General features: G+C 44.1%; 1 protein-coding gene across 1 annotated transcript; it reads left to right on the plus strand.

The window, feature by feature from the left end:
* Positions 1-27343, plus strand: MAL2 (mal, T cell differentiation protein 2). Its single transcript, XM_059995100.1, has 4 exons — positions 1-202; positions 14123-14293; positions 22314-22469; positions 25106-27343. Exons 1-4 carry the CDS (start codon positions 71-73, stop codon positions 25175-25177), a joined length of 531 nt encoding a protein of 176 aa, XP_059851083.1. The 5' UTR covers positions 1-70; the 3' UTR covers positions 25178-27343.

Below are 27343 nucleotides of genomic sequence, written 5' to 3' on the forward strand. Positions count from 1 at the left end.
CGGAGGCAGGCGGAGGCGGGCGGAGGGAGGTGGCGGCGGCGCGCGGAGACGCAGTAGCGACAGCGGCAGCATGTCGGCCGGCGGAGCGCCAGTCCCGCCGCCCGCGAACCCCGCCGTGTCCTTCCCGGCGCCACGGGTCACCCTGCCCGTCGGCCCCGACATCCTGCGGACCTACTCGGGCGCCTTCGTCTGCCTGGAGATTGTAAGTGGGGCAGCCTGGGCGAGGGTCGCGCCCCGGGTGGCGAGAACTGGCAGCTGCATCCTGCCCCCCGGGCTGCGTCCTTCTGCGCGGCCCCCAGCTCCCGTCCCCCCGGCGTGGGCTTCTCCTGCGCCCCTCCCGGGGTCCTCCCGATGCCCAGCGCAGCCCGCACCCGGGCGACGGCGCCACCGCCCTGGCCCTCTCGCCTGGCACCTGTTACGCTGGCACCTGCTCCTCCGCTGGCGAAAGAAATGGTCCCGGGAGAGCGAGCAGGAGGCCCCGCGGGCCGAGGATTGGGGACTCTGAGAGGAGAAGGCTCTTTGGAGTTGGGGTACTGTCAGAGACCCCCGGCGGTTTGGCCGGGGGCCACGCTGGGCTGGAGCGGGTGCCGGCGCTCTGGGCCTCGCCTGATGCTACCTGCCATTTTGTTGGGTGCTGCAAGGTGGAGCCAACGACCGGGTGACCAGGAGGCCGCTAGGATGTGGAAGGAGGGGCAGGAGGTACCAGGAAGCGGAGGAGGAGGGCTAGAAGACGTGGGCTTTTTTTTTTTTTTCCTTTTACCATTATGAGCGCCCTTTGGATTGGGGAGAGCAGCGGGGCTCAGGAGGCAGGGCAGGGAAAAGGTGAAGCCCATACGGTGCCCTGGGCAGTGTCTAATCAAGTGGGCTGAGAATGGTAGGGTAAAAGTACAAACGTGGCTGTCAAGCTCCTCGCCGCCTGCGTTTGCGCCTTCTCCCTTCCGAGTCTACCTTTGCAACTCCAAACCCTCTCAGCGCACTTGGTTGGGCCTAGGTGACCGTCGGGGCACCCGGCCTGTCGTGCAGGCTTCTTGGGCTGCAGACGTGAACTTTTAAAAAGGCACTTTAATGGAGTTGGGAGGTTTTGAAGCTCGCTGGGGAAAATGTGCAAATATAAATTGGGCAACCTGAGGTTACATCATGTCCTGAGAATGGCAAATACAGAGTGAAACGTTTGCCAGTCAGTGCCTTTCCTGCCGGCTGGCTTTGTTTGCTCGGTTTGGAGTTTGCATATCGTCCCCCTCACCCACACCCACACCTTTGAGTTTGCATAACCTGGATTTGGGTCGCTTCGGTTTCACTTTTGTGCTTGTGGGGCTGGAACGCCTTGTGAGCATTGGTTTTCCGCCCTATTTTGCTAAGGCACCCTAAGTTAAGTTTAGCTCAGATTTGAATCTGAAAAAGGAGACAAGTGAGTTACCGGCTATGACATCAGTAATCGGATGGTGACTGCGAGGCTAGGAGAAACTGGTTTGAGTCTGAGCCCAGTTCGGAAGCATCTGAATGCTTGGGATGAGGTGCGGGCATCCAGGTGAGAAGAGCGGGGAGAGGGTGGCCTTGGGTGGGCAGCCCCACTGTGGGGAGGGGGACAGCCTGAGAGCAGTGAAGCCTGGGAAGAAGGATTTTATAGGCTCTGGGCTACTTTAGTTCCGTGTTCCTCAAACTCCAGTTGTTTGCCTGCCTCTGTTAGAAGTTTTTGCCTGCCACATTCACCTGTTCTAGAATTTACAGATTGTGCACTTCAAATGCATTCACTTTCTGAGCTTCAGTACCTTACCTTAGCCTCATCCTAAGCAATAAAAACATGAATTCTCAAATTTGCTATGCTGTCATATTTTTCGAATATTTATTCAAATAGATACTTATATGTTTACATATATATGTATATATGTAAAAACTGTGACATACATATATGTATATATATGCAAAGAAGGCCTAGCCATGTGCTATCAAATCAAATTCCATCTCAAGAGCCACTGGTGATCATGTGACACTTTTGGAAACTCCACCTAATTCTGGGAAAAAAAGTGGAAAGTGGTTTATTCTATTTCCTCCCCCCCACCCCCATATCTCTGTATTTATCTAGCCCATTGGTTAGTTCTCAACTCCTGCTATACTTAATTGCTTGGGCAGATTTTTAAAATACTGTCGCTAGGCCAGACTAATTAAATCGGACTCTCTGGGGGAGCTACCGAGTCCATTAGGTTTTTAAAAAGCTCCCGGGAGGTTCTAATGTACGGTCATGTCTGGGAACCACCAAGGGAGGCCTTTTCAGGGCTCTGTGGACAAGACAGCTCTCTCTTGCAAATGTGAATCCTCTCCTTCTGCTAGAACTTCTGCCACGCCCCATCCCAGGGGAAATCCCAGGCTCACAGAAGTATCCAATCCCTTCCTCTCGTCCCTTCATTTCCTCTGGCTTCTTAGCCCCAAAACGCTTCCAGGATCCTTATCTAGATAGAACAGCATCACTTCTGAAAGCCATTTCCGTTTAATTTTCACTTTTTTTGGCCAAATATCTCGATAGGTTTAAATCATAGGCCTCCATTACCTTTTACTTGATATCAACCTCCTTCCTCCCCAGCCCAACCTGGAAAAAATAAAAGGCCCAGAATATTCCGGTGAAACTGGTGACCTCAGAGAAACAAGAGACCACATTAGAGCCAAACTATAGCTCCTTCTTGGCCCTCATCCTGCTGTGCCACTTAGAGCTATTGGATCATGTGCTTTAAGAGAGCAGAGGTGGAGGCCACCTTGGTCCCCTCTCTCTACCTAGAACATCCACACCGGAGGAGATGCACAGATATAAGCAAAGTAGACACTTTCGAAGCGCTTTGGTCCCGGATTTCTGATCCCTTGAAATTGTTCAGTCTCCCATGGCTCCTCTTCAGAAATTTCTCTCTGTAAATTAAACGTGAGAATTCACCAGAAGCAGTTCTAAGCTCTGGGTGATGTCCTTTCTGGGGACCCCTTTGTTTTAGCCTCTGCCAGTGTTTCTGAATATGCCCAAACTCCTTAATTTTGACTTTCTATCGAATCCATTTGTCTTTGCAATTTCTTTATGTCCCGTTGCTGTCTAAAACTGAATACCTGAAACTGCATCTGACAAAGATGCTGGGCTATCTATAGTTGACTAAGCTAATGAAACCATGATCTTGGAATTCACTTCTCGCACTAACCAGTAACTTTGCTCAATGATTTAATTTCAATTTGCCTTGTTGTACCACATTCACAATCTCTCAAGTGTCAGGCATTTGTTGGGGAGATAATTCAAAAGATACAGATATTGCCAGCCTCCAAACACCAGGCAAAGTAGTTTATAGCACTGGCTTTATAGGTGGAGGTATTGCAACTTCACATGCATGGTGTGGTTTTCTTGAGATAGGTATGTTGTACTGCTAGGCACCTAAGTTGTCTACCTCTGGGTTTTTGCACTCAGCTATACCTACCAATGTGTGCTTGCTATGAAGAGTTTAATACTAAGTTAGTTTTGCAAAGTGAAACCTTTTAGTTTAAGATGGAAAACGTTGCCGTCCAAAGTTATCATTTTCAAAATCTAATGTTTTGATTCAGTGTTTCCTGAATTAATGTTTTGTAAATCATTCATCAGGTGTTTATTGAATACCTGTTGTGCGGCAGACACTATTCTGGGAACAAAGATATTTAAACTCTGCCTCACTTGAAAGAGCTTATAACCTAGTTGAGAGGATATGCCCCCCAAATAACTACCATTCAGGGAATAAAGACACAACAATGGAAAGTGAACTATAGCTAACGCACTTTCCAGGCAGGTGTATTATAAGAAAATGACATTGGAACATCTGTACTATTGGGCTAAACAAGCTATTTCTGGTCCTTTGTCCTCAGTGAGTATTATGCACAAGAAGATTGGAAGTAACAGTATTAAACATGGAAAAGAATAAAGGTCATTATTGAATTCAGTGTGTTTCACAGTTTCAGTATTTAGGAAACTGTTTACATTCCCCATGATATTCCTGAACATTTCTCTTTATGGGAGATGGTCTAGGACTCTTATTCACAGGCTTCTAACTGCAGTGTTTTGGATGCGATAATAATTTTCATTTTTTCAACAAGTAATTAATAACCTGCTATGCATCAGGCCTTATCTTATGCCCTGGAAATAGGATAATTAACATAACTCCTGCCCTTAAAAGAAAGTCCTATACAGTAAAGTATAAATCCAAGAAAGCATTACAGTGCTGCATTTGAAGTGATAAAATTGGTTTATGGGCTTCCCTGGTGGCGCAGTGGTTGAGAGTCCGCCTGCCGATGCAGGGGACACGGGTTCGTGCCCCGGTCCGGGAAGATCCCACATGCCATGGAGCGGCTGGGCCCGTGAGCCATGGCCACTGAGCCTGCGCGTCCGGAGCCTGTGCTCCGCAGTGGGAGAGGCCACAACAGTAAGAGGCCCGCGTATCGCCAAAAAAAAAAAAAAAAAAAAATTGGTTTATGAAAAGTACTATTGAAAAACAGGGTGGAGTACATCTGGCCACTGGGAAGGCCAGGACAGGCAGCTTTAATGGGATGGTGACATTTGAATTTAGCCTGAAATGATGAGTAGAGGTTCAGTAGACAAAAGTGGGAAAGAGAATTCCAGGTAGAAACAAGGGCATGTGCAAACCCCAGAGACAAGAAAGACCATGGCATGAAGTTCTGGCAATGGTTGGTGTTTTTCTGTGTGTGTTTTTCTACATGACTTATGGGGAGGTGGCAGGAGGAGGAAAAAGAGCAGGTAGGGTTCAAGGTGTGGTTTGCTGAGGAATGATAGGCCAAGGCATAGCATTTGTTTTTGTCTGTGATGGGGAGCTGCTGAAGGACAGGGCTAACTTGATCAGACTTGCAGAAATCTTTGAGTAATGAAGTTTGGTTATAAAGCAGAGAGATTGAAGGCAGGAAGGTCAGCTAAAGGGCTTATTGCAGTGGTTTGGATGAGGGGTGATGAGAACTAGAAGTAGGACAAAGAAAAGCAGAGAAGAGGCACAGATTTGATATTTACAAGGTCAACCACATAGGTAAAGTTTGTTTTGTTTTTTCTTGCGGTATGCGGGCCTCTCACTGTTGTGGCCTCTCCCGTTGTGGAGCACAGGCTCCGGACGCGCAGGCTCAGTGGCCATGGCTCACGGGACCAGCCGCTCCATGGCATGTGGGATCTTCCTGGACCGGGGCACGAACCCGTGTCCCCTGCATCGGCAGGTGGACTCTCAACCACTGCGCCACCGGGGAAGCCCCATGTAAAGTTTTGACATGGCCTGAAATGATCGTAGACCAAACTTAAGTATAAGATGTAACACAGAGGACTTACGCCAGAAAAATGAAATGTTAATGAAAGGATGATGGGGAAGGAGGGGCTGTGCAGCAGGCATGTGCAGTCATGCAGATAATTCTATGGAAGGAATTTCAGGTTATTTTCAACCTGCAGCTTTGACTGTAGATGGACTAACACATAAATGTTCAGCTGTATAGACTTCTCTCTTCTCACCCAGAAAATAGATTTCGGTTGCAAAGGGACATTGTGTGTCTGCAGTGGTGAAGGAGGGGCTACCTGTGGGCGTGTTTTCCCTGCTTTAAAGGGGTTTTAATTCTATAGGTAAAATTTTTACCTTGCGTCTGGGTTAAAAATCTCCATCCATGTGAAAAAAAGTCTTTAAAACTTCATAAGAAAAAAAAGTGCCCCTGCCAGAGATTATTTTCAGCAATCGTTTTCCCTGGCTGGCAGTTCTGTAAGAATTAGAACTGAAACATGGAAAACTTCAAACCAAGTTGCTGAAAACCTTGACCTTAAGCTCCAAAGGAAAAGGTTAAGGAGAGGAGATTTGTCTTGTGGTGCCTGATAGAAATGTCGTACCGGGTGGTAGGAGCCATGGGTGTGGCATATCCGCATAGCTATAGCTGAATAGGAAAGACTGTGTAATGACATGGGACAGGAACCAGGCAGGTGTAGCCAATACCACGCACGTTCAGTACTTGACAAATGCTGTGTGATTGTTCTGTAGGACAAACTGAACAGTGTGAAAATATTCTAGAGAAACTGACTGGAGCGGGGAAGAGCAGATTTGGAGTACGCCCTCTTATGTCTTGCCCGACTTTTTTTTTTTTTTTTTTTTTTTTTTTTTTTTGCGGTACGCGGGCCTCTCACTGTTGTGGCCTCTCCCGTTGCGGAGCACAGGCTCCGGATGCGCAGGCACAGCGGCCATGGCTCATGGGCCCAGCCGTCCCGCGGCACATGGGATCCTCCCGGACCGGGGCACGAACCCGTGTCCCCTGCATCGGCAGGCGGACTCTCAACCACTGCGCCACCAGGGAAGCCCTCAACTTTTTTTTTTCTTCTAGCATTTTATTTTATTTTTTAACTTGTTATTGAAATATAGTTGATTTGCAATGTTGTGTTAGTTTCACATGTACAGCACAGTTCATTCATTTACAGCAGATTCAATTATTCATATATATGTATATATATGTATTCTTTTTTTTACACTCTCTTCCATTATACGTTATTACATGATACTGAGTATAGTTCCCTCTGCTATACAGTAGGTCCTTGCTGGTTCTCTATTTTATATATAGTAGTGTATATATTTTAATCCCAAACTCCTAATTGATCCCTCTGCCCTTTCCCCTTTGGTAACCATAAGTTTATATTCTATGTCTGTGAGTCTATTTCTGTTTTGTAAATAAGTTCATTTGTATCATTTTTAGATTAGACGTATAAGCTGTATCATATAATATTTGTCTTTGTCTGGCTTAACCTCACTTAGTATGATAATCTCTGGGTCCATCCATGTTGCTGCAGATGGCATTATTTCATTCTTTTTTATGGCTGAGTAATATTCCATGTGTGTGTATACTACATCTTCTTTATCCATTCATCTGTCAGTGGACACAGGTGGCTTCCATGTCTTAGCTATTGTAAATAGTGCTGGTATGAACACTGGGGTGCATATATCTTTTCGAATTATGCATTATGTATTATGTATCTTTTCTCTGGATATATGCCCAGGAGTGGGATTGCTGGATTATATTGTAGCTCTATTTATTTTTTTAAGGAACCTCCATACTGTTCTCCATAGTGGTTATACCAATTTACATTCCCACCAACAGTGTAGGAGGGTTCCTTTTTCTCCACACCCTCTCCAGCATTTATTATTGCCCAACTTTTAAAATGTCATGACTCCTCTCCAGGAGTTTAAAGTTTGACCTGAATTTCCTCTGTCCTGTTTTATATGAAAAGGGCCATGCCCTTTCGTAGTCTCCATAGATGACATCCCTAACTTTCGTATAATAGCTTTCAGAAGAAGGAAGGTAAAAAGAAAGAAAAGAGGCAATGACTTGTACAGTCCTTGTTGATACTGAAGCATGGGCATGCGTGAACGTTTTTAACCTAGGTGATAACTAGTTACCTATAAACATGAAAAGACGATTTTAAAAATCAAGGGAAATTATAAATAAGAATAAAAGAGGGCCAGAGCATACTTCTCCCCTATCATATGGGCTTTCCATTTTAAGATTACTATCAGCTTGGTAGCCATGGAAGCACCAAGCGATGGCATCCAGCCAGAGAAGTCTTTCTGGAAGACATAGTATTGGAGTTTAGTTATCCAGCGAAAATTCTGATGGCAGCACGCTAAGCAGAAGCATGGACCAGTGTAATAGACGCTTTGTGTGCAGGGGATGAGGGACAGAGGCTGCAGTGCAGAGACAGGGTGGCAGGGAAAGGAGCATCGCAGGGGAGAGGGTGAGCTTGGAGAGGCAGGCAGGAGTATTCACCAGTGCTATAACCACCGGACTGCAGTCACATCATGAGTGACGTTACACTTTTATGGGCTGCCTTGTAAACACAGCTATCAGGTATTGTATCTGTTGACTGAAGTATGTTCCCACTTAAAAACATTCTTTGGAATACAAGTTGTGTGTAAAATGGAGTTATAGGTAATCTATTCACTAGAAGATAAATAGTCTGAGCATGTTTAACATCCTTTAATCCTCTTGTTTCATTTGTAGCGCCCATTGAAATTGGAGGGGTTATCAAGAAGATAAGGTATTCTGAACTTTTGGAGGGCCACAAACCACTTTGTGATTCTGATGAACATTGTAGACGGTGCCCTCAGAAAAGTGTATGTGCACTTATCTACCCAATTTGATATGATTTTGGAGAATCAACCCTGCCCCTGCCCCAAACCAATCCATGGCAAAGGTATAGAAACCCTGCTCTAGAATAAACACGAAACTTTGATGGGGGCGAACTAACATAATGTTAAGAGCATAAGCTCTGGTAGCCAGTTGCCGGGTTCAAATCCCAGGTCTAACATTTATTAACTGCATAACTTAGAACAATTTATTAATGACTCTCTACCTTGATTAACTTCTCTATAAAATGGTAATAATAATAGTACTTAGCTCTCAGTGTTTAATCTCTCAGTGTTAATCTCAGAGGATTAAACTGGTACAAATAAAACCCTTAGAATAGTGCTTGAACACAAGACCTAGATAAATGCTAGCTCGTATTTCTGTTACCCTCACCAGCTTCAACCTCTTACTCAGATTAACTCCGTAAGCCAGGCTGGGAGACATTTTTTCCTCTAGTCTTTCTGATTTGTTCATCCTCACTGATTTAAAGTGATGAAAAGCCCAGTATGTAAGCAGTAGGAGAACTGGAAAGAGAGGGTCATATGTTATTCACAGAAAGTTCTAAGTATTGAAATGTTTCTCCTTAGGGCAGTCTAACCAGTCCTTTATACCTTCAGCTTCACTTACCTTTCCCTGGTTTCATTCCAAACACTGACTGAAAATAGGTCAGAGTAGGAATTGGCCTGTTTACTTAGTGAATAATAAGAGTATACTAAGATGAAGGTGTCCAAGTGGTTTGAAAATTATTAGCCAAGATGTCGGAGGGCATGGTTTAAAAGCACGCTATTAGGAAATAAGTGACATTCGAAAAGAAAAAGGGTGTTTGCAAAAGGAATCCTTTGGGGACATAGGAAGACCGTCCAAATAGGACTCAATCTGGGAAGTCTGTAATCCACACAGCCAGAATCGCCGCTTGCTCAAGACCATGGTTTCCCGCGGGGTTATATATTCTTGCCAGTGCACAGTTCCTAGTGAAAACATGTTTTAGCTCCAGCTCTGAGGGTTCAGTTCGGTGTGGCGTGTGGATGAATAATACTTCCATGGCTTTCTTATGGGAAGGCTTCAGCCAAGGTACACCCTTCTGCCCTGCAGGAGCTAAACTGAAGGGATGAGCATACACTGCAGCCGGCCACAAAGGAGAGCCGTGGGTCTTGGAATGGGTAGCAACTTAATCACGGCAACTCGGGGTATATTTGAGCACTTGAAGTGTGTGCCAGATTCGCCTAAATTTGAGCTCAGGAGGTGAGGGGTCGCAGGGGAAGACCAATATCTACGTGAAGACGTGTTTGCCTGTGCATTACCTGGAAGTCGGGTTGTCTTTTTGTCAGAGCTTGAGATTCAGAGTCATGAGCCCTGACTTGGTTCCTTACAGAAATTTCAAAAGGTGGTGCATTTGGGAGTTTTGTGTATAATTCTCAGACGTTTTAGGACACCAGAGAGTGGTGGAAGGCCGTGATAGACAAGGGGTCAGAATGTGGATTCAGTTCCCCGTGGGTGAACAGGAATTCCAGCCGTCTTCAGGGTGTGCGCACTCTGCAGTTGCTACGAAACGTTATCAACTATTCTCCCTCAGATTTTAACCATTCCTGTGCTCTGCATTTCACTTCTAAAAACGGGCTACCTCCAGAGCCACCTCTACTGAACAGGAATGCTGATAATTAACAGGAGTGGTAAATACTCTGAGCTTCGTAATGTGCAGAATTAGGTGAAGGGAATATACTAAGCATTGGTAATGTTATTAAAAGCTCAGTTTTTAAAGTTGGAGCTAGATTGGGAAGCTCAGGAGAAAAGGTAGCTTTTGGCCAAAAGAAAAGGTAGCTTATCATGAAGTAAGGAGAAATAACTGTGTCAAGGCCCTAGGGACCCATTCACCAATGTGACAGTCTTACAACGAGGAAGGTGGATCTCCAGTGTGGGACTATTTCTCTTCTCTGGGCCATCCTCTATGTTCCAAAGCTCCTGTGGTAAGGATGACTTAAATCTGTATTTCACGGAATCTCTGATCTAGGGATGCAGTGTGTGTGTGTATATTTGGGACGGGGGAGGCATCCCTACACCTTCCAGCCTCCCCTGCCCCCTTTCCAGCCACACACACACCACAAATGGGGAGGCAAGTCTGTTCTCTTTTCATATACACACACAGTTCCCTTTCCAAGCCTTTGAGGTTTGGGAAGGGCTGTAGTTTTGAGTCCGACAAGAAGAGTTCATCTCTACTGTTTCACATTAGCATCCGCTGTCACAGCCCTCGTCTGCCTTGAGAGCCCGCTTCAAAAAAAAAAAAGGTCATGAAGAACCTAGGGGTAAGACGGGAATAAAGACACAGACCTACTAGAGAATGGACTTGAGGACACGGGGAGGGGGAAAGGTAAACTGCGACAAAGTGAGAGAGTGGCATGGACATATATACACTACCAAACGTAAAATAGATAGCTAGTGGGAAGTAGCCGCATAGCACAGGGAGATAAGCTTGGTGCTTTGTGACCACCTAGAAGGGTGGGATAGGGAGGGTGGGAGGGAGGGAGATGCAAGAGGGAAGAGATATGGGAACATATGTATATGTATAACTGATTCACTTCGTTATAAAGCAGAAACTAACACACCATTGTAAAGCAATTATACTCCAATAAAGATGTTAAAAAAAAAAAAAAAACCTGCCTCCCCTGCCTACTGTCTAGATTCCTCCCATTCTGTTTCTTCTTCCCTCTGGCAATCTCTGGGATCACACAGGGTTGAGCCCTTTTTATAGCACTGGCCACAATCTGCTCCTGAATCAGATTTGGTGGTGTCTATTTCTCCCTTATTAGAGCTCCTGGAGATTGAACCTTGCCTTTTTTTTTTTTTTCCTCAGTGTCCTTCTACAGTGCCTGGCAGCAGATTTGAGGCTGACCAGTTTGAGGTCCAGTCCAGGTTTATTACATGTTATGTTTAATTCCAAGGGATCGGATAGCCTCTTCTTCAGAGGTGTGAAATTATCATAATCTCGATATCATATAATTATGCTTATCTATCTGAGTCTGCCTGTCCCTAATAAACAGTGGCCAATTGTTCTTTATTATTCTTTATACCGGCACCTAGAGTTTCAATAAATGATTCTTGAATTAATAGATATGGAATAATGATGTATATTTCTTAAACAGTATTTAATGTAGCTTATTTGTGATGGGAGAGTAAGAAAAGTCTACCAAGAAGAGGCTGAGAAAAAAAGAAAAAATGGAAGATCTTATCACCTTCAAATATTTAGTAAACAGTATGAAAGAGTATAGAATCTTTTACCAGGGACACTGTTTCTTTCATAGCTACTAATAAGGTTGTGGTTACATTTTTTTAATATGCATGATTACCCATGACCTAGATTTACTTCCTGAAACTTTCTGGGTTGATTGTTCATATTTGATTTGGAATAAGGACTTGAGATATACCACCACTATTATCAATTTATTAGATTGGGACTTCTGTTATCATTGCTCAAGTGATAATTTATTAGGCTTTCCAAAATGTTTTTCAAAGTACTGATGAATTGTATGGGCCTTTTTTAAAGAAGCAATACTTGTATTTTTAACTTTTAGTGACTTACACAGTTTGGATATTATCTAGCAAGAGTCACATGATTATTGGTTTTTAATATTTGCTGCTCCAACTGTTCTCATATGGGAACTAGGAGTTTGTTTGCTCAGCAAATAGCTGAGAGCCTTCCGTATGCCAGGCGTACCTGCTTCTATGATATCGCCTATATTGTGTGGGGGGATGGGGGCCGGGGGGAATTGATTCCCATTTGCCTGTCGGTGTCTCCAGGCAGGTGTACCGTAGCCTAGGTTTTTGTGTTGCCAAATGTAGCACAGTGCCTGACTGAGAGTTAGGAAAGAATTATTATGTCGATTAATAAATGATATGGGATGCAAGCCATTATAAGGCAGCATGCCGCCAAGAAGATCTAACAGTACAGTTGGACTGAGAGCCAGGGGCATCAGTTACAATGTTTCCCATCAACGTAACAAATCCATAGTAGGGAGCTTGCCCAGAGGGCAGAGGGGGGCCTGAGCATGGGGTGGAACTCAGGAACGACCTTTAGGCTGATGTGCTCTTCAGGATGAGCTGTGCATGGGAGTTTCTCAGATACACATGGGGAGGGAATGACGTTCTGGGCCAGCATATGTCAGGCCACTCAGATGTGAAAGAGCTTTGTCTCTGGACTGTTCATTTCTTTTTCTGTAATGTGAGATGTGCGGGGTTTAGTGGCAAGAGACAAGTATGCAAAAGGCAGGTTTGCTCATAAAGGTCCTGGAATGCCATGCAGAGGGTGTGTAGCCTCTATCTCTAGTGGTAGTATGCACGAGGCTGTTGCTGTCAGGATCGTAAAACTGCCTGTCTTCACCCCTAACCACTTCTCCTCCTGTGTCTTCTCACTCCCTCCCAGCTGTCCCAGCCAGAAATCTGGGTATTTTCCTTATCTGTTCTTCTGCCGTCATGTCCCACATCTGATCAGCCACCAGCCACCCTCACATCTACTTCAGTTTCTCTCTGAGCCACTCACCTCTGTCTGTCCTCCGCTCCTTGAGTCTACTTTACACTCTGTTACCGTAACGGTCTCCGCTGTGGTCCCCCAGTCCTCCGCCTGTTCCCCTCCAGCCCATCGTCACACTCCAGCCGGAGAGAAACTCCTAAATACAAACCTGAGCACGCTCATTCCTGCTCAAGGTGATCTGGGGCTTCCCGTTGCCCTTGGGTGAAGTTCCTCTCCTTGACCTGACCTTCAGAACCCCCCACAGCTGCGTGTCCAGCTCACACCTCTGGCCATTCTGCACATGGTGCCCGCTGCTCCTGTCACCCTGAGCTCTGCCCTTCAGCTCTGCCAAGTGTTCCTCAGCTTCCCCAAACCATCTTAAGACTCAACTCACCCCCCTGCCCTGGAACAGCCTTCTCTGCCCTCTGCTACTCCCCCTGGCCCTGTCCTTTGGGTTGTTGCTTCTAGGGAGTGTTTCCTGACTTTTCAAATCTGGATTTAGAACCCTCATTGTGTGGACTTTGCCCAGTGTTTGCCCAGCATCTTAGTGACTTGCTTAATTTTCTCTTTTCTGTAAGAGACTGTGAATTACATGATGGTCGAGACCACTGTTTACCGTTTTATTCCTAGCACCTGGCACAATGCCCGACAGTAGGTAATCATTGAATGTTAGATCTGTGAATATCTCAAGTATCTATTCTCATGCCCAGCACCTAGAAGAGTGTCAGTGGAAGATTTTATTGTTTACTGTCATGTACAATAGCTGCTATGCTATATATAGGCAATGATCTCACCTGTACAAATCGGTCATGATAAGGACTGAAACGTGGCCATTAGAAGTGACAAGTTAGGAAGTCATGGCCGATCGTTGTTAATAGCCTCTCTGAGAAATGGTGAGAGCAGAAGCCAGTGGACAGTAGTTTGAAGAGTAACAGCGAGGAGAGAAGGTGGAGACCTAGCAAAGATGAATTTGTAACAATCGTGTACTGAAAAGGGAAATCCTCAGAGAGGGCAGTCGTTCGAGAGGCAGCAGGGTCAATGGAAAATACTTTCATTTATTTATTTTTTTAAATGTTTATTTTATATTAGAGCATAGTTGATTAACAATGTTGTGTTAGTTTCAGGTGTACAGCAAAGTGATTCAGTTATACATATACACGTATCTCTTCTTTTTCAAGTTCTTTTGAAGGAAAATACTTTTAGATGGTGAGAGAATACTGAGCCTGGTCATGGGCTGAGGATGAGGGCCCAACAGGAAGGCAGGTGCAGAAATAGGTGTGGAGTCAGATCGGGTCCCAGAGTAGAAGTGCTAGCCTACACCTGAGAGAAGAAAGCTCTCCAGTAATGATAGAGACGAGTCGCTGGCGGGGTTGCAGGGACACGTGCAGGAGTCTGGGGGGGAGCAAAGGCAGTGGTGAGCCTGACGCAGGCACGTTCAGTTCTATGGCCCAAACCTATTACCGTGTTTCGTTTTCCCTTTAGGTGCTTGGGGCACTCGTGTGGATCCTGGTCGCCTCCTCCAATGTTCCTCTACCTCTGCTGCAAGGATGGGTCATGTTCGTGTCCGTGACGGCTTTCATCTGTTCCCTCCTCTTCCTGGGCGTGTTCCTCTCTGGCGTGGTGACTCAGATTAATGCCAACTGGAACTTCCTGGTAAGGGATATTTAAGTCTCTTTCAGGAAAACGTGAGAAACTTATAAATATCTCATCCTGTCCTGAAATGCTGGTTGCCCTGTTCTATCTGTTGCCTCTAGCGGGAGAGAAAAGGTCGGAGCACAGAGGCTGCTATGCTGCCTGCCGTGTGGCCGGCCTTGCTGGACAGCAGGGTCCCAGCTTGCTCAGGTCCTGTGGTGACAGAGCTGAGCCATCTCTCTGTGATTCCCTTATGAGTTAGATGACCTTTCCGCAAAGACTGTTTTGTTTCATACAACAAATGAATCACGTTACAGTTATTGAACTATTGGAGAGACGGATGCTGTGCCATGTATCTTAAAATTTTCCATTGATTCCTGCTTCAGATATTAAATACGTATATTCTGTTCAGAAAACAAGTAGCTCTATATGTTACTCTCCAAATACTTAGAAAAGGAAAGGGGATATTTTATATTTATTTTCAACGCCTGTCCTAGACTGGCAAGAATTGATACGTTTTAAGAAATGCATTTCCCATCGACACCATTTTAAAAATTATGACGCCATTAAATTGGGTCAACTTACTTTCCCTTTTTCTCATATAATATAGGGAGCCTCTTTCATGTTTGTGGTTATTCATTCTCTGGGACTGTCTCAAAATGGGCCCCAGTGGAGCATGAATTCCAACGCATGGTGGACAGTGCTTTAATGAAGTTCATGAAGAACCGCCATTAGGTTTCCTTCACGCTTTGGTGCTTAGGAACTTCAATCAGACCTTTAGTCGGGCTTTATATATGTTCCTTTCCGGTGTGGTAGTATTTTATTCAGCAGCAAGGAAAATATTTGTTCTTGTCTTATTTATAGACCATAAAGAGAACCATCATCCCAGTTGTCATCAGCAGTGAAGTCTAAGCAAATGCGGCTGTCCATTCAGTCAGCCCGGGGCAGATGGCACGGGTTAGTATAAAGCTAAGGAGGAAGAGTGTAGTGTGGTGGTTATAGTAATGCACAGGCTTTGAGCTTAGTCTGGTTTGCTCACTAACCATGTAGCCTTGGGCAAAATATTGAACCTCATTTCTTCCTCTGTAAAAACACTAATAATAATACCGACCTCACCAGATGCTGTCAACGAATAATGGAACTCATGTAGTATACAGTGCTCAGCTTTGTGTCTGATTTATAGTAAGTGGTCAGTAATCACCATAAGTCCTTAAACACGCTGAGGCGTGCACTTTGAAACTTTGAAAGTCCTATTTCTTAGGTTCCTGATACAACGTATCTCTGCATTTTTGCCTTGATTTCTCATTAACGATGAGAAAATATTTCTAATCATTACTCAAGTGATGAAGATCAAAAATCCCTATTTAAGTTACAAATAGATGCTTAATCTCCTTTTTCTAAATGCCTGGCTTTCCTAAAATAATTCATGAATGAATCAGTCAATCCCTAATGTTGGTGAGTGCCACCAGGCTCTTTTAATATCAGGCTTGAAGATGGTATTTGGCCAGTATGTACCAGTAGTATAGCCCTACTGGTACTTTGGTACTGGTTAATACATAGCCATTTCCCCAATCTACTGCCTCTTCCTAAGTGCTGTGCTCCCTTTCACCCTGGCCCTTTCCTGGACCTCCTAGTAGCCCAGCAACTAAAGAGTTAATATCTGGAAAAGTAGTGAGTCTCCAGGATCCTGCAGTGCTCAACGTTCTGTCTAACTGGTTGATGCGCGCGCCTTACCAATGTTTACATATTTTTCCAATATCACTCCTGGTTTTATTAGACATAACGTCCATACCCTTTTCTTTCCTTTCTTTTATATTGAGTCTTATCTTCGGTATTGAGTATAAGCATGAATATTAGGTTTCCTAAATTTGTTAGGTTTAATTAGGTTTTCTAAATTTGTATTTCTTTCCAATTTGTAGCATTGTATCTGATGTTCAGATACAATAAAACGTTGGTTTTTTTTTTTTTTTTAATGAAACCACTTTATGGAAGGGACAATTGAAACTGCCAATCTGTTCCATAGGTCACCTGCAAAGTTTATCTTACGGCTTTCTAGCTGGAGTAGGCCACTCTTACTGAGGGGAAAATGGGGACAGCCACGCACAGGACACAGTGCAGCGGTTGTTAGTACACAGTCTTGTCATATGGTGGACATACTTTGTGATTTTCTACACACTTAGTCATTTTTGACCGCATGGCTACCTTTGATAGATTTTTAAATTTATCTTGTATACTCTCAGCCAGGTAAATTTTTGAGCCATGCATATCATGGAGTTGTCACCAGATGGTAACAGTTTTTAATTGCTGCATTCTGGAATTGTTAGACATTAATTGCTCAGAAAAGTATTGCTTCCCACCCACCCTGTGATAACAGTTTAATGTCGCCTGTATGCCATGCATGAAGGAAGAAGGCGTGTTGATAAAGAATTTATTTTCTAGAAGTATCCATTGTGAGATATTACCTACAGTATGTATAGCTTCTAGTTTTTATTGATCATGAGATTAAATTAATATTCATGGCTGATGTCCTCAGTATTTTTTCCCAAGCTTTCTAGTGTGGGTGTAAATGGTGAAATAAAAATATGATATGTAATAACATATATTAAGTGCTAAAAACTTGCCCCCTTCTAATTTGAGGAAAGCAGCAGATTTTAATTTTGAGATGCTTTTTCTTCATTGTTTTTATATGGACTGGCAGTAATACCATTTCACCTAACTTTAAACAGATGTCATATTTATTTTTCCCTTTTTGGAAGATGGAGTGTTAAGGAAAGATATATGTTAGAGAAATAAAAGATACCAAAAAAAAAAAGGCCTTGTACAATTAAACATGTTTCTTCCCTTTCTTCCCCCGAAATGTAGCTGGCACACGTGACCATCTGCCCAGTGTGGAAATCACTTAATATTTTTAAAATGTCCTGAGCTATGTTTTCTGTCCCCACATTCATTCCCCTATTTGACCTTACAGAAAATGATGGTTGTCCTTTTTTTTAAAGAAGATGTTGGGGGTAGGAGTTTAGTAATTAATTAATTTATTTTTGCCGGGTTGGGTCTTCGTTTCTGTGCGAGGGCTTTCTCTAGTTGCGGCAAGCGGGGGCCACTCTTCATCGCGGTGTGCGGGCCTCTCACTGTCGTGGCCTCTCTTGTTGCAGAGCACGGGCTCCAGACGCGCAGGGTCAGTAGTTGTGGCTCACGGGCCCAGTTGCTCCGCGGCATGTGGGATCCTCCCAGACCAGGGTTCGAACCCGTGTGCCCTGCATCAGCAGGTGGACTCTCAACCACTGCGCCACCAGGGAAGCCCTGTCCTCATTTTTACAAATGAGAAAACTACAGCTCAGATTGACTATTATCCCTTTTTCATGCTGCCATTGTGTAAAACAGGATCCCCCTATATACAGCGTGGCTTTTTTTTTTTTTTTTTTTTTAATAGTTAGTAAGTTTGACCTTGAGCTGAGAAGCAGAACATGGGCTGGAGATAAGAATGTGGGAAAGAGTTACCTGCTGCTGAAAATATTCAAGGCATGCTTGAGGCTGAGTTTACTTGAGGTGATGACAGGTGAGCTGCGCTCTGGGGTGCGTGAGTGTTGGGAAGATTGGCAGAAAAGCAAGAGCATGTGACGGAGACACAGAAACGGGATGGGGTCCTCTGCTAACGGGGGAGGGCCAAGGGCTTCGGACAGGTGGTCCATAAAGGGTGGTTCCCTGCCCTGCAGCCCCAGCATCGCCTGGGAACTTGTTAAGAATACAGATTCTCAGATTCCACCCAGACACACAGAGTCAAAAACTCTGGGGCTGGTGCCCAGTAGTCTGTGTTTTAACAAGCTCTTCAGGTGCTTCTGATACACGCTAACCTTTGAGAACCTCTGGCTTAGAGCAAATAATCTGTATTGTCCAAAACCATGAGTGAAATTGTGGGTGAGGAAGACCTTTGTGCACACATCCCACGCATAGCAGGAATTCGAATAAGATGTCCAGGGTGGCCAGACATAAATGTGGGTGTAGCTCTCCAGTGGTGGGGGATATTTAATGAGCACCTAGTATATGCTTGATCCTATGTTAAGACCTAGAAATACAATGGTGTACAAGACAGGCCTGGTAGTGGCTCTCAAAGAGTTTGTTGGAGTAGACAGTGGCAGTGAGGAAACGATTACACAACTGACAGAACAATTACAATTATGTTAATGGCCAAGAAGGGAATAAGAAGAGTGTACGTATCCTCTCTGGGCCACTGGGAGGCAGACTCTAAGATGGATTAGAAGTATAAGAGATTTTTTTTTTTTTTTTTTTTTGAGGGAAAGGGGAGGGGATAACACCTTCAAAAGAGGGAGGATGTAGGATAAAGCAGAAAGGTCTTAGAGAGTGATAAAGTCTTGGCCAAATTAGTGAGAAGCTCCAGAGCACAGCCTTCCCTTTACGACTGTTGTGTTGGGGGAAGGTGGCCAGGCACCAGTATCTGCTCTGGGCCATCATTGGCTGAGGGTGGCCCAGGAAGAATGTGACCTTAGTTCACACACAGCAGCAGATCTCAAATCCACTGAAGCCCAAGCTGTCCGCTAACTGTGCTCCTCACAGCAGAACGTCAGGTTCTTTCTGGAAGGGACACGTGTTCAGCGCGTGCCGTGGGTGATCCAGACCTTTTCTTGCACCATGTGGTTCCACTTCTCCATGCGTGTTTGGGGCCCCGCTCCTCCGGGGTTCCAGTGTGCCTCTCTTCCTGAAGCAGAACTTAAAAGAGAGAGGGTAGAGGGCCAACCTGCAGCCCCTCTGACTGGAGTTGGTCTCAGAGCCACAGCTGGTCTTGGTCACCTCCCCCCTCCACTGACCATTTTAAACTCCCCTTGTTCAGCACTCATGTCTGCTGCTCTCCGAGGTTTAGCTGGTGGTGGGATGCAAACCCTCCCTGGTAACTTTATCCTTTCAGGCCAGTATTGCTGCAGTTCTCCATTTTAGTCACAGTTGGGCAAGAGAGTTCTAACAGGGCCCCAAGTAGATCACCCGAGTTCCACATAGACTCCTTCCTGCCCTCCTGTGTGTCAGCAACCCTACCTTCTCTTGTCAAGATGGTGATTCCTCCTCTTGCCTTTTGATCCCTGAGCACAAAGAATCCAAAGTACACAGGCAGCAGCCGTAGCTCATAGTGCAATGGGATGCTTGCTGTATCCTCTAGCGAGAGTACATGCCCTGGGGACCAGGACCTCTGATCATGCAGAGCCCAGAGTTGTGGGGACAGCAGTCTCAGTCTTTCATCAGGTAAGTGGGAGCGACGATGGTAAGAGGAGAAACTCCTTCCCTGCTTGGTTCTCACTCTTCCAATGAGGACACAACACCGTATTGAAAACTCTTTTTCACCGTGTCTATCGCGTCCCGAAAGATGGCCACACATCCTCACAGGGTAGTGCCTCCAGGTGTGCCTTCAGCCAGCCATCCTGTCGTGCTCTCAGGCCAGCAAGTTCTAGATGGTGCAGCGTACAAGACAACTCACGGTCGTGGGCCCATTCCCACTCCTCTGCTGAGAAGTTGGTCCCTTGGTCAGATGCTGTGTTGAGTAGACGCCTATAAATCAGGCATTCTCTAAGTCCCTGGATAGTCTTGGAGGCTGAGGTTCTGCAGGGAAGAAAAGCAAATCCATACTCAGAATGAGTGTCTGTTTTGTGAGAATGAACCATGTGTCTCCCAGGGAGGTAGGAACTGAGTTTCGTCAATTTGGTGCCAGGTACGAATAGCGCCATATCAGGGTCTCAGTCAGTCTCTGTTGCTGGCAGGTTCCGCCTTAAGAAAAGGCGGTAGCTGGGTCAGCTTTGGCAGTTGGGAGTCCATGCTCTTGGGCCTTGACATAGCCTCCTCCTCCCAGCCGTGGCGACTCTGTTCTTGTACCCACAATGCCTCTACCCGGGTAACTGGTGACAAAGGCTGGTTGCGTCAGCTGGCCGGGTCATTTTCTATACGCGCCATCCCATGGTGGGTGCTTCTGGTGGGCGTGACCACGTAACAGAAAGGTCACACTTCACACTGTATGCTTCATCCCATATGTCCGTCTTCCTGCTCCACACTTTCTTGTCTCTAAACCTGTAGCCTTTTTATTCTCCACGGCCCCGACTACCCTGCCAGACCCTTCACCACTGACCACAAGTCTCTGTATGTTCTCACCTTGGGCCGCTTTGCTTTCTTAACAGAGTGTGTGACATGCTGCACCACTCATCGTTGCAGCCGTTCGGAAAATATCCCCTAACCTCTGTCTTTCCTAGCCAGCCCCGAGTGCGGCTATAATGCACGTGCAATGCAGCTGCTGTCCCTTTTCACCTTGCAACAGCGTAGCGTGCCATTAGAAACAAGCACAGGTGTTTTCTTTCTCCTTCGTCTGGACCCAAGGGCTCCCCTCCCCCACGTGGCCATAGGTGTGGGCTGAGGAAGGAGGGCAGTCCCGTCCTGGTGGGTGACATGGGGGCCTGCGCTACCTGCTCACGCAGCAGACTTGTGCCCTGTAGCCCAGCTCAGCTTGATCGCTGATGCGCCCTTCCCATCTGAAGAAGCAGTGCTATGACTTTAGGAGTTGGTGGCTTTGATAGAACTCCATTCTTCATGAGCAGTTCCAGATACTTAGTCACTTGGTGTCTCAAGATCAAGTGTTTCTTCTCTCCGATGGCCCAGGATGACACCGGGAGCTGCTTTTCCAAGACGTGTAATTCCCCAGTACAACTTACATGCCTGACTTTAGAACCCTAGGAGCCTATGTCGTGATTTTGTCACCACCATTGCCATGAGTTCCTTACTACGTCTTTTCCTCCATCACTCTAGAGTGCGTAGGACCCTAAGGCCAGTACGGATAGCTGGATAGTATGACCCAAGCCATACAGAGTTGGGCGTGTAAGAAGTTTATCGGATGGTAACACCTATGAAAGCTGAAGGGGGAGGAAACAGGACTGGACAGGGAAAGCCTTCAGCACAACTCAGTTCTGATACTCCTGTATGATACTCCTGTAAAGGAGGAAGGAGGCAAAATTAAGCAGGAGTAGAAAGGTGGTATTATTGGGGGGAACGGTGTGGAGGGCTGGGGGACAGGCGCAAGTAATTGGTTGTGGGAAGACTCTTTCCGGTCAGAGACGCTACCATGCGTAAAGAGCATCAACCCTGAGGTATAGAGTGATTCCTAGGGACCAAGATGAGACCAGAGTAGCTGATGTTCAAAGAGGAAAGAGGGTGGCATCGGATGAGGCTGGTGAAGGAAGCATATCGTACCAAGAGTCGCAGGCCATGTCATCAAACGTTTCCCGTTCCTTTTAAGATGAAAACTTCAAATGGAAATAACAAATGGTGATTGTCAGGTGTATAATAATAAATGGTAAGTACCTGCTGTAGGAACTGTTAACAAAAATACACAGCGATGTGTTGATGGTGTATTAACTCACCTAAGACGACGTGAATTTTAAGAGCTGTGTGTCACATCAATGCAGCGAGAGATAAATAACTTAATCACAGCTGAGTTTTGTATGAAAATTTCCTCTGCTTTTTTGTAGAAGTATATGTTTGTTTTGTTTTTTAGAATATCGGGAGATAGGGTATTGAATTCAGTGATTTCATAGGCCCATAGTGTATGGGATGACAATCTAATGGATAAAAATAATAATTGCTCAAAAATAAAATGATTATAGAATGTGTATATAATTATATAACGATATAATATACACTAATAAAATAGATTTATATAATAACCCTAACAGGAGGTAATTTAAATGCTGTTTTACTTGAATTTTAAGGATAGGAATGCTACGGAACCTTAATCGAAACTGAAATTATATATTTCATTCTAAAATTCAGTGGATCTGAAGGTTTGCCACTGGGCCAATTGCAACGGGTCAGTTGATTTTCACTGGGATTCTGACAGCTTGACATTGCTGAGGGAGCCAAAAGAAATGGCAAATGCAGTTAAAGACTGTCTCAGTGTTCTAATTTTCCTGCACGTAAACTTCATTTGAAATAAGGAACGGAAGAAAAAATCTCTTCTTTTTCATTGTAGCTGTCTCCCTTTTCCACCCTCTTTCAGGATCTCGCTTACCATTTTACAGTGTTCGTCTTCTACTTTGGAGCCTTTTTGCTGGAAGCAGCTGCCACATCGCTGCACGATCTACGTTGCAATCGAACCATGGCTGTGCAGCCGCTCTTGAACGATAACCAGTATAACATCAACGTGGCAGCCACAGTAAGTGTTTGATGAATACAGTTTACCAGCACTTCCCCTCCCCTGTCAAGGTCTCCAAGAAAGTCCTTCGGCAACAATAGTTTTCTTTACTAATAACCGTCAGCATTAGACATATAATAGCTGTTTATCTGTACAGTAGCCTTATGAGCCAAGTTGTTACCCCAGTGCTGTGGTTGATGAAACTGAAGCACCAGGAGGCTGACTTCATGTAAGATCATACCTGTCAGCGGTAGTAGCTGACCTTGCACCACAAAGTCTACTTTGTGAAAAGAACTAATTGTGCTTTCTACCTGGTGTAACTTCAGACATGGTTAGGGAGGTTTGTCCTTCCCTTTCTCTCTCTAAGTGAAGCTGCCCTAGTAAACCTCTACATGCTTCAAGTTCTACATTAATCCCCATTTCATCCATACCCTCCAGTAGACGTAAATCTTTAGTTTCTGAGTTTTAATGACAGAAGCTAAATGCATGAGCCATTCGTTTGTGACATTCCACTGAGTCCCTCACTTTTGTTTTTATTTCAATATACCTTAGAGAGAGGAAAACTCCTTTTCCCTAGTAAGAGGTATCAAAAGTGGTCATTCATGCAGGGGCCAGGTAGCCCAGTGTGAGTGAGTGAAATCAGCTGAGCTGACTCACAACAGGGGAACAACCTCGCTGATCAGATCATTGGATGAACAAAAGCATAAGCGAATTCCTAGTCAAAACAGAAACTCTCTCCTTTCAGGTGTATCCTCAACATAATTAAAAATGCACCAGGCTTTCTTTTTCTTTTTTTGATGGGAGTCATTAGAGGTAGAATTTATCAGAATTCCTGTGCTTATAAGGCACAAACAAGAGCAGTACTATAAACAGAACTGGGGGGAGCCACGTGTATGCAGCCCCACAGGATTCTGAGATCAATGAGGATAACATAAATTCATAACCTGCCACTGCAAAGAGGACATGGAGGACAATTGTAACTACATGTGAGCAACTCAGAGTGTAGTTAAGATTTACACTTTGAGATTTATCATTTAAGAGTATCATTACTGGGCTTCCCTGGTGGTGCAGTGGTTGAGAGTCCGCCTGCCGATGCAGGGGACACGGGTTCGAGCCCTGGTCCGGGAAGATCCCACATGCCGCGGAGCAAGTAGGCCCGTGAGCCACAACTACTGAGCCTGCGCGTCTGGAGCCTGTGCTCCGCAACAAGAGAGGCCATGATAGTGAGAGGCCCGCACGCCGCTATGAAGAGTGGCCCCCGCTTGCCACAACTAGAGAAAGCCCTCGCACAGAAACAAAGATGCAACACAGCCAAAAATAAATAAATTTTTTTAAAAAAAGTAACAAATGCTCAAGTACAATTGGTGTCTTTAAAAAAAACAAAAAGAGTATCATTGCTCAAGAAATTTTGAAATGTCCTGAAATTTTATAAATCGTTTATGAAATGTGATAGAGGGTTTCCCAAATTTGACAAACCTACAGTTTGCATGTCATTACAAATACGGTATAAAACTGAAATAAACTTTTCTAAGTTATTGAAATCAAACAAATTTTGATCAACCATGGAAGAGGAAATACTAGATTTTCTCCAAGATTACAAAATCTCTCTAATGCCGTTGTCTTATGAAGAGCACACTGTCTTGTGAAAAGGATATCAAAGAAAGTGGGTTTCCAAAAATAAGATGTATCAGGCAGGTAATAAAACAAGAATATTGTTGTTTTAGGTTTGGGAATATTTGTGACATTTGTCAGCTTTTCAGAATCCATGGTGGTTGTGATTTCTTGTTCTAATTAAACTTTCACATTTGTACTTTAAAATAAAGTGGTCATTCTCATTCAACAGAAAATGCCTAGATCAGAGATGTATCAGAGAGACAACCAGCAGAAGAAGGGTGGGGATAATAGCAGAATGGTAATTATGCTGTAAAAATGTTCTGTAGGTGGATCTGATATTCCTTCTCAGAGCTCTGGTTTCCTTGTAAAGGATTCCTGTACTACATATAATGTTTTAACATATTTAACTGCTTTGGTAGTTTTCTATGAATCATAAACCCCAAAAGGGTGAGGACAGTACCTATTATCTGTTTATATGTACCAAATGTACTGATGTATACATAGCTGGTGCTAAAGAAATCCTTGCTGAATGCAAAGAACAGTGATTCAGAGCTAAGTACAGACTTGAGGACTATCTCCCACGCCAATCTGATGATTCATTTCTGTGGGTTTTCTCTCTTCAGCTCTAAGGTCACTTTCCATTGTCACAGAAATGATTTGCTGCATCCTCAAGTCCTGATAGCTGCACTTTGCTTGGCTGTGAGATCACTGTGCAAATAGACATCTCCTCGTGAAGTTTTGAATATGTACCATGTTAGGGGTTTCACCACTGCTTAACAAGTGAGTCCAGTACGTGAAAAAAGGCTCACCCTAAGGCTGTCCACAAATGAGAAAATTATTAGGGGCCAGAACGTTGAAAAGAAAGGTTAATGGTGTGAGGGGATAAAATCATCAAGAAAAGAGAGGAATGTAAACGATTCTCATTAGCGTTGAAGTATCTTTAAGTAGGCTGGTCAGTCTTCAGACAGTTGCTCCTTTGGACAAATGTTTTCTTAAAGTCGGGGTTATGAATCTGATGTGAATTGTTGTTTCTTTTTCCTTAGATTTTTGCCTTTGTGACGACAGCTTGTTACGGTTGCAGTTTGGGTCTGGCCTTACGACGATGGCGACCGTAACACCCCTTACAAACTCGCTGCCTGTGTGTTAGTTTCATTTGTGTACTTTTTATGTCTCATCAATTTGGATACCATTTTGTCCAGATATAACAACATCCCCAAAGTAATTTGTTTAGTATATGGAGAGAATCTTAAGTATGAGTTCTGGTTCATTTCATGGGTGGAATTTTAATTTCAGTATGATGTTAAACCGAGAAATAGCCTTTCGTTTTACATCTGTCTCTTTCTCTTTTTCTTATTTTAAAGAAAATTTCCCTTTACATCCATAAAATACACAGATATTGTTCATGAGAAAAAGGGGTATCTCTTGTGTTTAGTTACTGAGTCACCTGAACCTTAATTTTAATAGGTAACTAAAACTTCTGAAGAAAAACACATTTCAAATAAACTTCCCACTGAACTCTGTGTGTTAGTGTAAAACAGAGATCGACACTCTTTAAAGGTCCGGATGGTAAATGTTTTAGGCTTTGTGGGCCATTCAGTCTCTGTCACAACTACTCACCTCTATGGGTGCATGAAAGCAGCCATAGACAGTAAGTAAATGAGTGAGTGTAGCTGTGTTCCAATAAATTTTTATTTACAAAAACGGCAGCAGGCTGGATTTGGCCTGCGGGCTGCAGGCTGTCGTTTGCGGACCTCTGGTGTAAAACCTTGGTTATGGGTTCTGTATTTTATTGAACTGATCCTGAAAGGTATAAAGCGAATTAGAGAAGCCACATAGTATTCAGTCTCATGCAGTAATTACATTGCCTTTAGGTTAATGGTCAAATACTTACCCTTGAAGGGGCTATAGTTTCTCAAGCTAATTCAAGCAGAGTCTTGGGTACAGGAAAAATGAAATGAACCCTAGTTGCTTAATCCACCTAAGTGTTTCCTAACAACTGAGCAAAATGCTCATCTGGCGTCCTTAAAATGAGAGCCCCAGAGACCACTAACCACTCCTGGAACTGGTATCTAGCTCCTGATGTCTTCCTGTGGGTTTATTTATGCTTCAAATGCAGCTGTTTACCCTGTGCATGAATATACAGATATTTATGTGTGGATATGTGAGGCTTTACCCAGTAGAGCTCTCCAAAGGGTGAACTTTTTACTTCTAATTCTTTTACATGACTCTGAGTTAAATTTGAACAGAGTACGAAATATAACTTCAAGTTGTAGATCCTCACGTGTTTAGAGAACAGTCCTGACATCTATTGAATATGAATAGCACAGAAAAGTATTTTAACCCTCCTCAGAGACCCTGGTCGTGGTAACATGCCAAAAATGGCTTGAAGGGGAGAACAAGTCAGAGTTAGGCCCCCAGCTCACACCACCCGTCCAGACAAGATACTTATCTCTTGCCTCAAGAGGGCTATACCTCTGGGAAAAGAGGGCTTTTGAATATTTTATACTTTCAACCCTTTGCTTTTTGGCTAAATCATCCACTACAAGTGCCATGTATAAGCTGGGCTGTTAGATTTCATGGAACGTAGAACAATCCTGAATGAGTAGCATAATCAATGCTCAATGATCAAATCCTGTTTATGTGATAATCCCTTAGAAAGAAGAATCTGATTAGGGTTTGGTTTGTGAGGTAACTACAGAGATAAAAGGTATATTTACTATGCGGCAAGAGGATATCAGTCTTGTGACTTTATACTGATGTCATAGCTTTTCTGTAATATCCGACTTCCCTGGTTTTTCTAGCTCCATGCCACACTCTTAACCCTGAATTACGAATTGTATATTACAGAGTCATATATGTGCCATAAGGATATATTGTCCATTCCGACTAGAATTGTTAAAAGTTAGTCTGCTAGATTTAGTTGTGAGATTGTATTTTTGTTTCCAAGGTATAACAGGTCCATGCTTGGTGGCATTAAATTAAATGATCTCATGAAACTGCTTTGGTGACACTTTTGTAAATGGATTGCTTCTAGAACATTAAGAACCAAGCGTAAAACTCATCTAACTGTGAATACTTAGAATTGTAAATTAATCACGATCTAGATTTGTGAGTTGACTGACAAAGCACTTGAACAAAAATTACGGCATTTGAGAATTTCTTTATATATCTTAGCTGTAAAAATGAGGAAGCGTTGGTTGGTTTTAAAATCTGGTAACTCCATGATGAAAAGAAATTTATTTTATAAGTGTTATGACTCTAATAAAGTATTCATTTGATAA

Source organism: Delphinus delphis, chromosome 17 (genome assembly GCF_949987515.2).
Source record: "Delphinus delphis chromosome 17, mDelDel1.2, whole genome shotgun sequence".
Classification (NCBI taxonomy): Eukaryota; Metazoa; Chordata; class Mammalia; order Artiodactyla; family Delphinidae; genus Delphinus; species Delphinus delphis.

Bases quoted from the DNA above. Each gene is read 5' to 3' on its own strand.
- MAL2 (XM_059995100.1), top strand. From the start codon at position 71: ATGTCGGCCGGCGGAGCGCCAGTCCCGCCGCCCGCGAACCCCGCCGTG. The intron at 203-14,122 runs GTAAGTGGGGCA...TTTTCCCTTTAG, and splicing joins CCTTCGTCTGCCTGGAGATT to GTGCTTGGGGCACTCGTGTG. The intron at 22,470-25,105 runs GTAAGTGTTTGA...CTTTTTCCTTAG, and splicing joins ACATCAACGTGGCAGCCACA to ATTTTTGCCTTTGTGACGAC.